The sequence below is a fragment of the Brassica napus genome, chromosome A8 (genome assembly GCF_020379485.1).
Source record: "Brassica napus cultivar Da-Ae chromosome A8, Da-Ae, whole genome shotgun sequence".
NCBI lineage: Eukaryota > Viridiplantae > Streptophyta > Magnoliopsida > Brassicales > Brassicaceae > Brassica > Brassica napus.
This window is the reverse complement of record NC_063441.1, coordinates 9,556,144-9,571,950: the sequence shown is the minus strand read 5'-3', so window position 1 is coordinate 9,571,950 and position 15,807 is coordinate 9,556,144. Positions and strand designations below refer to the sequence as shown.

At 35.7% G+C, this 15,807-nt stretch overlaps 2 protein-coding genes and 1 pseudogene across 3 annotated transcripts; 1 reads left to right on the top strand and 2 right to left on the bottom strand.

Annotated features, from left to right (window-relative positions):
• The first annotated feature begins 3,533 nt into the window (after positions 1-3,533).
• LOC106395700 (protein UNUSUAL FLORAL ORGANS) lies at positions 3,534-6,313 on the top strand. Its single transcript, XM_048738606.1, has one exon. The coding sequence runs from the start codon at positions 4,802-4,804 to the stop codon at positions 6,140-6,142; it is 1,341 nt and encodes a 446-aa protein (XP_048594563.1). The 5' UTR covers positions 3,534-4,801; the 3' UTR covers positions 6,143-6,313.
• A 1,112-nt stretch (positions 6,314-7,425) lies between these two features.
• On the bottom strand, positions 7,426-10,100 carry LOC106396763 (protein SUPPRESSOR OF FRI 4-like). Of its 2 annotated transcripts, XM_048738608.1 has the most exons (7): positions 9,805-10,092; positions 9,463-9,563; positions 9,262-9,385; positions 8,728-9,041; positions 8,482-8,627; positions 8,353-8,406; positions 7,426-7,818 (listed from the first exon to the last, which is right to left on the bottom strand). In XM_048738608.1, the coding sequence occupies exons 1-7, from the start codon at positions 9,996-9,998 to the stop codon at positions 7,747-7,749; spliced, it is 1,005 nt and encodes a 334-aa protein (XP_048594565.1). In that variant the 5' UTR covers positions 9,999-10,092; the 3' UTR covers positions 7,426-7,746. The 2 variants fall into 2 exon arrangements, with proteins under 2 accessions (XP_048594565.1, XP_048594564.1); XM_048738607.1 differs by having other exon boundaries at positions 7,426-8,406; positions 9,805-10,100.
• Positions 10,101-10,259: 159 nt separating this feature from the next.
• On the bottom strand, positions 10,260-11,873 carry LOC106393113 (annotated as a pseudogene).
• Positions 11,874-15,807: the final 3,934 nt, after the last annotated feature.

Below are 15,807 nucleotides of genomic sequence, written 5' to 3'. Positions count from 1 at the left end.
TAGATAAAATTGGCCCTAACACCAAAGTCAATACCATCAAACATACAACGCTTTTCCTCCAAAGCCAGACCCACAAAAAACAGAGGAACACTAAAAACAGAGTATGAGTATGAGATTGTTGGTGTGATGATTTTAACTTTTCTTAATTTTTTTGTTATTGGTGTAATGATTTTGTAATAAATAAACATTCTTACGCTTATTTATCAATTTCTACCAAGACAAGACATGTTATACTATTTAGCAATATTTTTGTGATGAATACACATTGATCAGTTCTTGTGCCAAAAAAAAAAAGGAAAAGCATAGTTATATAAGAAAGCAAATTGAACGATGACACTATAGCACATCTAAAATGACAAAGCCCAGACTTTTCGAATGTAACATGTCTTTCAAAAAAGCTAAGACCACGGAAATATATTTTATTGACATATCTTACTGTTCACATAGACCTTCCAACACATCATTTACATACTAGTTATATGGAATAATACATTACATAACAAATAATAAAAAAATTAATATGAATCTATGAAAATCCATGACAATCTATAAAAATTGTATAGATTCTATAAATATGGATGAATATTTGTTAAAGGCCAGGAAATCTTTTTCAACTTTATAAAAATCTGTCAACTTTTGAAATCAACAAAATCTACATAAATCACTTTCTCGATAACCTTTCTAATAAGTCTTAATATTCGATTGAATGATTATTAAAATATTTTCTCTAGAAAATCAGCAATTACTGTATTAAAAATTCTATTTGGCAGGAGATTTGTGACAAACTGTTTTTTTTTTGTGTGAATAAACCGTTAAAACACGTGTAAATAAACACTGCATAATATTACAATATGGTAGTTGGACTGAAATCTTAAAATAAATGTTTCTACTGTTTTTAGTAGATGATATTTTGGAGATTTTTTTTTTTCAAATTAGATAAAGTTTTTAATTTATTATGTAAAATTTATTGATTTTTATGTTGTATGTCCTTCTAAATTATGCAAAAAATATTGTTCTATTAATTAAATTATGATTAGTTATATATTTATGATGTTTTATTTAGAAATATGTAAAATTAAATATTTTCTTAGTTTGGATTCACAAATTTAAAGTGTCAGATAAAAGAAAATGGAGGAAGTAGAGTTTTATTCAGGATCACTTTTAATTTACTATTCTACCGGGTTAATTAAAATGGACAATTTACTATGGGTACGACTTGTAGGCGTGATTAAAAGTTATAACCTAGTTGGGAAATGGGAAGCGAGATGATTTGACAAAAACAAGACACTGTTTGGTTTCAGAGACTTCCTTTAAGCATCAAAACACAATCAAAAGCGAAGCCTCTTGAGTTACTGCAAATAGAGAATATTATTACTCTTTTGCGACTTGTCAGTTTTCAGATATTCTTCTCACATGTACATATTATTTTCACGGTAAACAATGCCTTAAATAAGAAACCCTGATTGGACTTTTGATCTGACTCTACTTCACTCTTTCTATTTCTTTATTTTCAGTCATCATGTCTCTCTAACCCTTAACCTCTTTCTACTTCACCCTTTGTGTGTTGCATTTTCTTACATCTTTGAACATTGAATATGTTTTTTTTTAACGAGGCCGAGTTGCTATTCGTGATTTAAATCGATAACTATATATTAGTGACATGTTTCTTACAACAACATGAAAACAACATTGAATACGGGCAGTGGCGGATCTAGAAAATATTATGAGAGGGGGCGAATAAATTAATTAATTAATATATTTATATTTAATATTATTGTATAAATATTTTTTTATTTATATATTATATATATCTATATTTAAAAAAATTTGCAATGGCTAGAATAATTGTTTTGAAAAGGACTATAAGATGAATTCACAAACAAAAAAAAATGAAATAAAAAATAGTAGAATAAATTGTTAAGGAAACAAAATAATTAAAGGAAATATAACGTAACTATGTGAGGAACAAAATGGTATGACAGGTAAACGAGAAAGAAATAAAATCAGAAAAGGAAAGTGATCATATAATTAAAAACCACTTAAAGAGGCAGATGGAGATTCGAACAGAAGACCAGTGGGGGCAAAATGAAGTATTTTACCACCTGAGCTGAAGAATCTTTAATAACTACCATGTACATAAACTAAAGTGTAGTTGTTTGTGGGGGGCAGCTGCCTCCTCCTTGGACACTGTAGATCCGCCCATGAATACGGGTCAGTACGGGTGACACAGTTTATTCGTTTACAATTAACAGCGTCAATTAGGTATATAGCCTATTTCTGCTATAACATTATGGGCGCAAATTCTTATTTTCTGTCCACAAAAAAAGAAACGTTATGAAAAACTGCTCGATCACAGGTATCTTGATTATAAAAAAGTATTCGCATATTTGTTTATTTTTATTTGCTAAACACATTTCCTATTTCTAATTCTCACTTTTATGAACAGGCCCGTGCTTCTTATAAGGCAGCTAAAGCATTAGCTTTAGGCCACAATTTTTTTTAAAAAAAATTAGGCCACATCTTCTATTTTATGTACAGTACTTTTCATTTTATTTAGCTTGATATAAAACCACGAATACTTGTTAACAAATCTTCTTCTTTATTTCTTCCTTCATATTTTTTTTAAAAAAATTAATCCTCTTCTTTATTTCTTTACTTAGTATGGAAAAATCTTAAATCTTGTTAACAAGTTGATTAATAATTATAAAGTGCTTTTGAATTGAATTTTAGAATAACAATGGTTGTTGGCGGGTGGTATTTATGAAATTATTTATGTTCGGAGATCGAACTTCTAAAAATGGCACTACAAGCAGAATTTAAAAGAGTTGCTGAAATATTGAACTCTATGAAAGTAATGGGAGATTTTATTATAACCCATGGATTGTTTATCAAATATGTTAGCAATTATTTTTCAAAAAAATATATGTTAGCAACTCTAGTTTAGGTTGCTTCTGCAGAATTTGTTTTTAAAGTTGAAGTTGATAAAAATATTTACGATTTACTATATGTCACAAAAGAGACTGAATGGGAACTAGAAGATGTGTTTTTAATAAATAAAAATTTATTAGGGTTACATTTAAAAAAAATGCTTCAGGCCACCAAAATGTTTGGGACGGCACTGTTTATGAACGTCTTACTTCTTATTTTTTTTTCTTGATAATCTTCTGTTTAGAAACTACTTTCTTTTGACCAAAAAAAAAAGAAACTACTTTCGTTTTTCAAAAACAACGTTCTTATATTTCTTTTTAAAACTAGCGTTCTTCTTTGTTTTTTTTTTTTGTAATTCTTCCATGTTGCACAAGTTTCCCATCTTTTCTTGATGAAACTTTAATTAGTGGACTGTATTAAATCCTATTATATGTGTAAAATTTTCGTTTCTAATCCAAATATAATATATGTGATTTTCTCCAACAAAAGTCGTTAAATTGAGGGGCATATACATATATTTCTTCTTCAAACTTGTAGTAGACTAGTAGCAATTGACTGGTTTCCATTTCTAAGAATTTAGAGAACTAACTGTCTAACTTTAAATAAAAACTTTTATCAAAAAAAAAACTTTAAATAAAAACTTTTGAAATTTTGAATAAACACATTTAGAACAAAGGAAATGATATAATTGGGTTGTTTGAGTTGATAAAATTAAATCTAGAATAACTTGCACAATATTCTTCAAGTATTCTCTGATTTGATCTTCAATGAGTACAATTTGTCTGGCTATTATCAAAAAGAAAAAGAAGAAGAGGAGCGTGCATGTAGATTGCGATAAAACTATAGAGTTGAAAAAGAAGACGAAGATGTGATCAAGTGTGAAAAGTATTGGAGTAGTCTCTGAATTAATAATGTCGATGCTGGGCATGACAAGATAACTCTGTAGCTCTCAACATTAAGAACCATCACTTCCTCTGCCACCATTTTCACGTTTACCCACACGTATACAAACAAAATTTTGTTAGTCAATTGATATAAACAAACTGTTGTTGTAACAAGGTTTTTTGGATAGTTGTGCTTTTGTTGAAGTTTGGTCTAGTTAAAACTGTTCGAATGATACCAAATTCATCCGGTATATATATATTGAATACTACTTTACAATTTATTAATAAAAGAAATTCAAACTCCTTGAGAAATTTTAGTTCTTTTGGAGTTAACATTTTTCTTGTCTTCAGCATTTGACTGGTTTTTTTTTTTTTTTTTGGAAATGGGCTTCTTGACTGGTTTAGTTAGCACACTAGTAAATATAAATAACGTATACTAACTTATTTGAAATAATTTATAGCTCATCATACATTAAAAAATAAATATTAATTTAGATACAAATTAAAAGTTCCCTATTATTTCTATACTTATTGGTGTGTCACACTGTACCTTTTTAACAATAAAGAAACACGTTTTCTTTTTATTCTTCAATATAAAGTTGTGTGCTTTGTATAAATTCAGTTTACCTTGGTTTTTGCTTTTAACATATTTCATTTACTCTGCCTATATATAAGTTATTCTCTTATATATAAATATATGCCACTTTACTCTGTTGAATATCAAAAACCCATGCAAGAAGTAGAGAGTGACTAGAGAACTACTTTGTCTTCTCTTTGTTACTTCTTCAAAAGCTATATACAATCTCTGCCTCTTTTACCTACGATGAGTTTTGCATAACTTTCACAAAAACTTCCTCAAAAAATCACTAAAAGCTAAATCTTCCTTTTTTTCCCAACCAAAGAAGAAAACTCCAAATCCATTTCAGACAAAGAAAATCTCAAATCCCCTTTTCACCATATCTTTCACATGCCAAAGCCTAAACATCAAAATGGAAACAAATATGTTCATCAATAACCCATCTGCACACTTACCGTTCTCTTACACCTTCACTAGTAGCAGCAACAGTAGCACAACCACTAGCACAACCACAGATTCAACATCCGGTCAGTGGATGGACGGACGGATTTGGAGCAAGCTACCTCCTTCGCTTCTTGACCGTATCATCGCTTTTCTTCCACCTCCAGCGTTTTTCCGGTCACGTTGCGTCTGCAAGAGATTCTACGGTCTACTTTTCTCCAACACTTTCCTTGAGATATATCTACAACTACTTCCTCCCCGACACAACTGTTTCCTCTTCTTCAAACACAAAACCCTCAAAAGCTACATCTACAAGAGGGGAGGTGGAGGAGGAGCAAACGATGATGGTTCCAATAAAGCTGAAGGCTTCTTATTTGACCCTAATGAAATCAGATGGTATCGTCTCTCTTTTCCTTACATCCCTTCAGGGTTTTATCCTTCAGGTTCATCTGGAGGGTTGGTGAGTTGGGTCTCTGAAGAAGCTGGTCTCAAAACCATTCTACTATGTAACCCTCTTGTTGGATCCGTGAGTCAGTTGCCACCAATGTCAAGGCCAAGGCTGTTCCCTTCGATAGGTCTCTCAGTAACTCCAACTTCCATTGATGTTACCGTCGCCGGAGACGACCTCATATCTCCTTACGCCGTGAAAAACCTCTCCTCGGAGAGTTTCCACGTCGACGCCGGAGGATTCTTCTCCCTTTGGGCGATGGCTTCTTCTCTGCCGCGGCTTTGTAGCTTGGAATCAGGTAAGATGGTTTACGTGGGAGGCAAGTTTTATTGTATGAACTATAGCCCTTTTAGCGTTTTGTGCTATGAGGTCACGGGGAACCGTTGGATTAAGATTCAAGCTCCGATGAGGAGGTTTCTCCGGTCTCCAAGCTTGTTAGAGAGCAGAGGAAGGCTCGTTCTCGTGGCGGCCGTTGAGAAAAGCAAGCTTAACGTTCCCAAAAGCCTTAGGCTTTGGAGTTTGCAGCAAGATAACGCCACGTGGGTCGAGATCGAGAGGATGCCTCAGCCGCTATACACGCAGTTTGCAGTGGAAGAAGGCGGGAAAGGGTTCGAGTGTGTCGGAAACCAAGAGTTTGTAATGATTGTGTTAAGAAGGGCTTCACTTCAGTTGCTGTTTGATATGGTGAGAAAGAGTTGGTTGTGGGTCCCACCGTGTCCATACTCCGGTGGCAGCAGTAGCGGTGTTGGCTCAGGTGGTTCAGAGGGAGAGGTGCTGCAGGGTTTTGCTTATGACCCGGTACTTACTACACCGGTGGTTAGTCTTCTTGATCAGTTAGCACTTCCATTTCCTGGAGCCTGTTAGTTTTTAGGCTTTTAGTCAAGAAACTACGTGCCGTTTCCATTTCTGGCGTTACGACTACTCGTTGCTTTTAGGAAATAATGTTGCATTAAAAAAAACTATGTTGCTTTATCTTATTGCTTTGTATCCTCTGGTTGTAGTAAGATTATATTTCTGATGTTTAATCTTTGACAACTTCTCGCTGGTCTCTCCAATCCACTAGACGGTGCTTCATACCATATGGTACCTCCTATATCTGGTTTACTTATAGTTTAATCTTTTCTAATATGAACTAATGCTTTTTTACTCGTTTAAGCTTATTTATACCACCTAATGGTGAGTGTTTGTTAGTAGACTTTTGAAATTTGAATGATAGTGTTAAAAAAAGATCATAAAAGTAGAGGTTAGATTATTATTAAACTGATTAACATGGTCTAGTAATCTCTCCCTAACAACCTCAAGAGAGATGTTCTTCATTCATGGTGAATGGATCTACCTCCCATGGTTTCTTGAAGTACCTAGAACACCAAGCAGAAAGAATTTTTTTTTAGTATCAATTTAACTGCTTGGTCCATTAAAACATTGGCTGAAATTTTTAACTCCAGACCCCTCGAGTCCTAATATCATGAAGTACCTAGAACACCAAGCAGAAATAATTTTTTTTTTAGTTGCAATTTAAGAGATCCCCGTTTGTTGTTTTGAAACTGACTATCTTACATACCTTTTTTCATATCCTAGAATATTTTGGAACTCCTCAGCAACCTTAAACAGATCTTTCTTCTCAACCAAATCAACGTTATTCATACATAAAATGTGTTTTTGGGGTGATTGGTTAATGCTGTGACTTTAGTTTTTTTTTTTGCTTTTGAATTTATACAGTAGATATTTTGGCTGACTTTAATTTTATTTTTTGGTAATTTATTTTCAAAGATATCCAAACTAGTAAATAAATGTTTAAGATAAATTGATTTCCTAATATATTTTAAATTTTTAGCTCTAAATTCATTTTAAAAAAGCTAAATCGATTGTTTCACAGAAAAAATGCATGTCCACGATTTTTACAACCCTTTCCAATCAATCTCTTTGTTTAGGGATTTACTCCAAATATTTTTTGGGGTAGACGAGTGACGGAGTGACTGTGCCTGAGAAAGTAACTAAATATTACAGATTACCACGTTTGTTTCAAAAAAATCCACTTTGCATTCGATCCATTTGACCCACATTAGCAATTTCTTGGTTCCAATGAGTAGGATACACAAATAAAATTCACTGTAGTTGAGACAGAGTAATAGCTGCTGCATCTATGGTTGATGTAAAGGATGTCACTTTTTTTTTACTTTGGCCTAAATACTATAAACATGATGCAAACGATAGTAAAGGATAGTCAAAACAAACAAAAAGAAACCTTTGAAAAAACATCCCTGAGATCTCTAAAGTAATGAAATGGTAACTAACTCACCAGTCTAAAGACTACATCATATATAGATTGTATGTAATAACTTAAATTCAGATCACAAGTTCAGCTTCTGAAAAACCTGAATAAATGCGAGTGAAGAATTGTAACAAAAGCCCATCATCATCATCTTCTTGGATGGTTTCTTCGACTCACAGGTTTGCTGCCAAAACTTTTAAAATGCCATCCGCCCAGCAAGCCTACTCTCTGAGATTCGTCTGTCTATGGCTGCATTTATCGAGTTCATCTGCAACCATTTCGAAAACAGCAAAGCCCGGTTCTCAGTAAATAAAAAAAGTTCGTCGAAAGGCTATAAAGAGTTTTCTTTTCTTGTTCCTCGAGACAGTGATTGTGCAAAGGTACCAAACTTTGCATACTTTAATGAAATAAAAAAAGGAGCTGACCTGGTTTGAAACCAAACCTGTTGAGTATGATCTTGTGGACCCAATCACCAATTATTTTTAATACAATACAAGAGGAAAGAGGATACACAATGAAGAGCAAGCAGATACAAACACATTTTTCTTTACTACTTTTTGCAAGTACTATGGCAAGCTACTAAAGAAACCAATGATCAAACATGCTTTACTATTGTCGTCTATGTCCTTAATTCTCTTATTCTAAGCGAAGAAACAATAAACTGAAATAGTAAAGGTACCTCTTAGCACAGAATCAATAGCCTCTGGAGTTAAAGAAAAAGGCATAAATAAAGCCTACCGAGTGGGTTAGACGTGCAAAGCAAACGCTCCTTTAACTTTAAAAGGGAAATTTCAGAACTTACCTGGCTAGTTTCATCATGCACCTTGTATTTCGGTAAGGACATTCTTCTTTCCTCCTGCAAATACAGTCGAGTCAGATCAAATTGATTCGTTAAATGACATCAATACAACACGTACAGGAGGAAGCTAACCATAGACATTGCTTCATCATCCCATACAAGATAGACCTCATTAGGCTGAGAGGTAGGAGCTCTGTTTGCAATCACAGGAGGTGGACCGATTGAAGGACCACTAGTGTCTGGACCAGAAGCATACGAATGAGGATTAGTCCCACCCACTGCAACAAAACATAAGAGAGAGAGAGAGAGATTAAGTTTCAAAACCAAAACAAGCTGAGCTAAATCTAAGCAATCGATTCTGAGAACTAAAGACTAAACCTGGAAAAGAGTTATTAGGCGGATATGCATTCACTGAAGCTTGGGGAGGAGTGATGCTATTCACAACAGGGAACAGAGGTTGAGAAACCGGCATTGCGGGAGATGATGAAGGAGTGACTCCATTGGCTACATCAGATGATGTTGGCACAGTCATCCCCATACCATGAACGGGAAAGAGTTGTTGCGGAGGATGATACCCTAAATGGGCAGGTGGATGAACAGAAACCGCTGGATTATGTGGATACCATTGTTGCGGGGGAGGAGGCATAGGCCATGCAGGACCAGGAGGCCGCACAGAAGCACCGGGATAGTACCTGTTGACAGCAAATAATATAACATGATCAAAAGTGATAAAAAGATCTTAGATAAGAAAACAATAGTGGAACAGTCATTCTAAGCCATAGTTCTATATTGTACAATCTTAAGAGAGAACTAAGAAAAGTAGCTATAGAACAAGAGGAAAAATCGTTCCAGCAGAGACAACATCCTAAGATCCTACAAGTCACAGCAAAACAGAGAATAGAGTGTACATACAAAGGTCGCACAGCACCGGGCACTTGTTGAGGTTGATATACGGTTCCGTAAGGTCTAGGAACTGCAGCACCAAGAGGGACGGAAGGAATCTCAACTTTGGCAACTTTGGCTAGAGACTCTTCCTCTGGCAGAAAACACAGCGTCAGGACACTAACTAAAGAAGATGACATGAAGTAATGTCAAGTTGTCAAGTCCATTTACCTTCTTCTCCGTAGTGAGCAGCCAAGAGATGAGGTGGGATTCCTTGCATTCCGTATATTTCAATATCAGTTGAATCTCGACCGTCTTTAGCATTAGGAACCCTAATGGGAAAACATATCAAAGTTAGAGCAGTGTGTGAAATTACAGAAGATGTGAGAACTATAACATTATGCATCATCTCTAACATTGAAGCAAATCGAGACGGTTTATAATCAAACAATCAAAAGAGTGTTCCTTTCCAATGATTTGCAATAAAGATTCAATTTTTTTTCACATTCAAGTCATCAAACAAAACAAGATTAGTAAATTAAATAGAAATAAAAAAGATGATGAGGCACATACTTAGTAACGGTCTCTTTATGAACCTGAAGGACATGAATGACCATGCCGGTAGCTGAAGAGAGCTTCTTGTGGCAGGCATGGCACTTGAAGTGTTTCGCTTTCTGGTGCTGCACTAGTATCTTCTCGTCCTCGAACTCTCTGTCGCAGTAATAGCACCACACCTTCTCCGTCGCTCTCTTCTTCTTCTTCCCCATCTCCCTGTCTGTTCTCTTTATCTCACGATTGATCGCTTCCGCTCGCTAGGGTTTCTGTTCCCACAAATCGATTTGCTTCTTCTTAGAAGACGTTTCATGATAAGATTATTTTTAAGGTGCTAATTTGGAAATTTCACCTTTTCTTTGTGGGCCAAATTGTAATTCTACTATTTTAGTTCTAACTAGAACATCAGTTTTTTTTTACAAACTTTATATTCACCAAAATTGAGTATAAGAGTGTAACAGAATCTCCAAGGAGACTCTATTTTTTTCTCTATAATTTACATTAAAATAGAGTAACTCTATTATAGAGTAAAATTTGCTCCAATGATTCACTCTATAATAGAGTTACTTTATAATAAATTGAAATATAGAGTAATTTTATTTTTTTACTCCAAATATAGAGTGAAAAAACAAGAATACTCTATATTTCACTCTATTATAGAGTAACTCTATTATAAAGTGAACCATTGGAGCAAATACAACTCTATAATAGAGTTACTCTATTTTAGAGTAAAATATAGAGAAAATTATAGAGTACCATTGGAGATGGTCTAAGGGTGTTAGTGGGACTTATATTCAATTTTGGTGAATATAAAGTTTGTAAAGCTAATATATGAAAATAAATGCAGACAAAATAAGATGGATATTTAAACAAGGATATAAAACCACAATTATAACTGTTGGATGCATCGTTTATTTGCATTTCTAAAAACACTGCTATATTTGATGTAAAGATCTAGATTTGATATACAAGTATAAACACTATCCTCTAGCAACAGTTTCCTAAACTACATAAATATCCATCCATACAAAAGCATCAAACTTGTAATCAAACACAAAAGCATCAAACTTGTACCTTTCTTTTGGTGGCAGCAGTACCACTTCCATCAGACTTCTCAGCCTCAGCCTTAAGATCAACCTTCAAGTCCTCAACAACACTCTTGCTCTCAAGATCCCAAATCTTAATCCCCTGCTCAGTTGCAGCACAAAGCCAGTACCTATTCGGGCTAAAGCAAAGAGCATGAATCACAGAGTTGGCCTCAAGAGAGTAAAGCTTCTTCCCCTCAGCCAAATCCCACAGCAAAACAACACCGTCTTTGCCTCCACTAGCACACAAAGAACCATCAGGCGACACAGCCACAGTACTAGCATACCCAGTGTGACCAGAAAGAGTCGACCTCAGCTTACAGTTCGACAAGTTCCAAACTTTCACGGTCTTATCCCACGACGCCGACACAATCGTCGGCTGGAGCATGTTGGGACTGAACCTAACGCAGCTAACCCAGTCACGGTGTCCCTCACCTCCTTTGGAGATAGTGTACTTACACACCCCCAGGTGTTCCAGAGCTTGATCGTGCGGTCACGGGAGGCCGAGATGATCTGACGGTTGTCGAGCGAGAAGGCCACGGAGAGGACGTCTTTGGTGTGTCCGACGAATCGGCGAGTCGAGACGCCGGCGGCGAGATCCCAGAGGCAAAGCTCGTCGTCCCAGCTTCCGGAAAGCGCGAATTAGCCATCAGAGGAGAGGACGACGTCTTCGACGAAGTGGGAGTGGCCGGTGAGGCGTCTGTGAGCGACGCCGTAGGATTTTTCATCTGTCGAGAGAGAATAGGGAGACATGAGAATGATTTCGAGACCGTAAACTCGACTTTCCCCTACCCCATTCGGTAAACCTATTGCATGATGCCACATGCCTCTTAAGGACGTGTTCGAAAACTTCTTAATTAACACATGTCTCTATTGTTTTTCCGTAATTTTGGTTTATTTTTTGGGTCATTATTACTAAGACATGGCATTAAGAAGCGCCAATAATATTGGTCTTATGTTTATAATGATTGTTAGAATTTTAAAAGTCTATAGTTATTGGCTAATAGATTCTAACATTCTTATAAAATCAAGTATTATTGGTTTGATGATTCTTTAATGACATATATAATCCATTGTTATTCAAAATGTTTGGATTTTAAAAATTCTTAATTCTATCAAAATCTAGTATTATTGGAACTTGGATTCTTGACATTTTAACTCATAAAACAAGTCTTTCAAAATGTTGCATATATATATATATATTCAAATCCTCAAAATCATTGTAGTAAAATAGTTTCATAGACTTCTTAAATATGTAAAACTCATTAATTTTTTTATAAATTTAACAAATTTCTTGATTCTTAAAATCAATCAACTCTACCTAAATTCATCTTCCACTAACCCCTAATAGATTCAACCTTAAAAGAGATCAACCACAAAAATAAAGAGTTGATCTATAATATCACTCGGAGTCACGAACTTGGACCCAACGTCACCAAATTAAACTCTCCTTGTACATTCAACGCCACTAAGAACAAAAGTACTCCACAATCTGATATGCAGTAAAGTACTCCACAATCTGATATGCAGTCGTCTCTTTCAACCACCTAATTAGACTTCAAGATACGAAAACACTAACTAACCTAATGAGAAAATTCTAAAAACGAGATTATGGTTTATACTCAAACTCTTGGGACCAAATGATTGGCGTGAGCTTCTTGTCCTAACAACATCTTCACCAGAGGCCCATTCCTAAGTTAGACTCATCTCACCGGTACTCAGTGTCTCAGGTTGCAGACACGGACCGTAACCATATATCCAAGCTTCTAGAGGTGTTAGGCTCATACCACCGGTTCAAATAACACAGTCTTCTCTGGTGATGGGATATTGAACCTCCGCCACGTACCATCGCAGGTCAATTCATTTAGGACCCTGCGGATCCACTCTTTTTCTTATTCAAAGATCAGTCATTTGTCTCTTTTTGTCATTTTTTTGTAAACCATTCTTTTCTTTTATCTTTTCGTTCGTTTTTTATTATTTTTTTCAGCCAATTCACAGATAATTTTGATTTCGTTCTCATCTTCTTTTATTTGAGAATTCGTCATCCATCATAAAGAAGCCGGATGAAGCCAAAGTCTCATATTCGGTTTTGAATCAGAGACATTAAAAATATACAACTGATCAATCCACGTAGACTATAACCCTTAGCCTTCTAAGCTAACGATGCGGGTTAGATTTACGCTACCCTCCTCTAAATTATAAATTGCCCCCTGTTTATTAGAGAAAAAATTTAGAACACCTCGTTTACACTTGCGCCAAAGGTTTTCAGAGGAGTCCATCATGCAATCAAACCAAATGATTTATTTTATTAATACATCGATGCCTTACTCTAAGACTTTTTTTAGGAAAAAAAAAAGAGAACAATAGCCTGACATTAGGTCCTATCCCTGTTCAAAATTATGCTAGGCGTAACACGTGCGGTGAGGTAGCGCCTAGCATCGAATCTATTATTCGGAAATTATACGTGGATTAATAGGAGAGCAGTTTTAGGGCTTTTATCTCATTTCACTTGAAATATATTAAATATGTGAATTATTTCAGCAGTTGATATGTGGTCCAGTGGTTAGTGCTCACTTACTTAATGCATCTGACCACGGTTCAAAGTGAGTTGTAGCCATTTGGTACTTTATTTTATTTTTTAGGTTTAATGAAGTCAAATGACTAAAATGTCTTCGTCTTTTTATTGCGATTTCTGTATTTCTTCTTCTTAATCTTGTTAGTTTTAATTTAAATATAACAGATTTGCAATATAACATGTGATTTTGAGTTTCAAATATACAAAATGATGAAATTTTAAATTTTCACCGATTAAGTAACCAAATAGCATCAAATCGCCACGCTCGGTGGCTGTGGAATGTTTTTCCGGCGACTATGCAGCCCTGGGCGGCACATTTTCGAATAGGTCCCTATTAAAGTATCCCATTTAGATAGAGAATTAATAGAACTCATCATTGATTTGAGATATTGATAGGGTGAGTACCCAGTCTACTTAATGCTAGGCATAATGAGTATAAGAAACTCAAAAATGATATTTTTGTCCTATAAATCTTAATGTGTATCAAGTTTCATATTTTGATTTTTAATCAGGATGTTAGAAACTTAAGTTGATCTACACAAAAGCAAACCTACGTCAAGAGAACCCAACCCTTGTTTATAACACTTTGGTAGTTCTTCTGTATTGTATTAAAATTAAAAAAATAATCAATCAGAGTAGTTGAAACCATTTCTTATCTTTCTATTTAAGAAAAAATATGGTAGACTAATTGATCTTTCTATCAGTTAATGAAAGAGCCAATGCAACATATTCGCATGGATTTCGCTTCCAGAGATATAGCTACCCCTATCCACTTACGTTAATCTCATGAGCTTCTTATCCATTCTTATTCGATCACAGCGAGGGAGCAAGTCAAAATAGAAAAACTCACATTCATTGGGTTTAGGGATAATCAGGCTCGAACTGATGACTTCCACCACGTCAAGGTGATATTCTACCGCTGAGTTATATCCCTTTCCCCATCAAGAAATAGAACTGACTAATCCTAAGTCAAAGGGTCAATAAACTCAAGGCCACTATTCTTGAACAACTTGGATTAGAGTCGAGCTTTTCTTTCGCACTATTATGGGTATGAAATAAAAATAATGGAAAAAATTGGATTCAACTGTCAACTACTCCTAACAGAAATAGGATTGAGTACGAATTCGAGCCATAGCACATGGTTTCATAAACCATACGTTTTTCCGATCTAAATCAAGCTGGTTAAGCTTCTCCAGTAAACCACTCCTTCATCGCCACCTTGGAACATTTTGTCTCCAAGAACCGGAGGTCAGCCCACTTTTCATTATCTTCAAAGGTCTCCACTGATTTCTCACCGCCATGAAGGAAGGTAGATCCAGGATGGGGGCGTCGTCTCTCCAAGCCAGGCGCCGCCACCGTCGAAGTGTTACTGGAGATCTGTAAAGGGAAAATCAGATCATGTTACTCTTCTAGCTTTAAAAGCTGGTTTTCTCTTCTTTTGTGACCACATGAGTCTCGCCGCTGTTCCAGATAGAGGCAAATGTTGACATCGACAATGAAGCACCGATTTTTCATCGATGAATCCAACCAGAACTAGCAACTAAGTGACTAAAGGGAAGTCGGTGGAGGAGAGAGTAAAAGGAAAAGATGATTAGAGTAAGGAAAGTCTCCGGCATCGGTGGCCGCCAAGCTGGAGTTAGGATCACTTGGTTTTAGAGATGGATGGGAGTAATTTTTTAGAAAGAAAATGGTTTTTTTGGTTTGTGGCCCAATCCATTTTAGAAAGGCTGTCGAAAATCATTTTAGTCTCTCTTTTTTTTGTCAGCAACATATACAGACTCATATAGACTCTGTAAATCAAACTAGTAACTCTGCATCCATGTGAATGACGAAAGACGACAGTTGCCTAACACTGCGTGCTAGACTATCCGCCCTTTTATTTTCCGTCCGAGGGACATGAATAATTTCTGAATTCAGAAAACTTCCTTGTAAGAACTTGATATCTTCTAAATAATTTGCAAACACTGGTCATTCCTCTGATTCTGAAACCATCTTCACTAACTGAGAACAATCTGTTGCAAATGTAACCTGAAAGTGACGTAAATTCCTTATACTCTGTATTGCCCATATTAAAGTTTCCACCTCCGCATAGAGAGGTGAAAGACTTTCTCTAGTATTCCTTGCCCCCATCAATACATCGAAACCCTCCAAAGTGCTATACCAACCTTGTCCTGAACGAATATCCTTATCTTTCCACAAACCATCTATGATGCACCATCTTCCTGGAATTGTCGGAAGGGTCATGATCCCTACTTGGTGTGATGTCCTCTGTACGTTCAGATTTTGTGCCCCGACCCAAAGTGTTGATTCTGTCTCTCCTAGTTTGAGCATATCCCTGGGGTCCACGTCCAAATTACTAAACAC

Bases quoted from the DNA above. Each gene is read 5' to 3' on its own strand.
- LOC106395700 (XM_048738606.1), top strand. From the start codon at position 4,802: ATGGAAACAAATATGTTCATCAATAACCCATCTGCACACTTACCGTTC.
- LOC106396763 (XM_048738607.1), bottom strand. From the start codon at position 9,998: ATGGGGAAGAAGAAGAAGAGAGCGACGGAGAAGGTGTGGTGCTATTAC. The intron at 9,042-9,261 runs GTATGTACACTC...TGCTGTCAACAG, and splicing joins CCCGGTGCTGTGCGACCTTT to GTACTATCCCGGTGCTTCTG. The intron at 8,407-8,481 runs GTTAGCTTCCTC...CTGTATTTGCAG, and splicing joins ATGATGAAGCAATGTCTATG to GAGGAAAGAAGAATGTCCTT.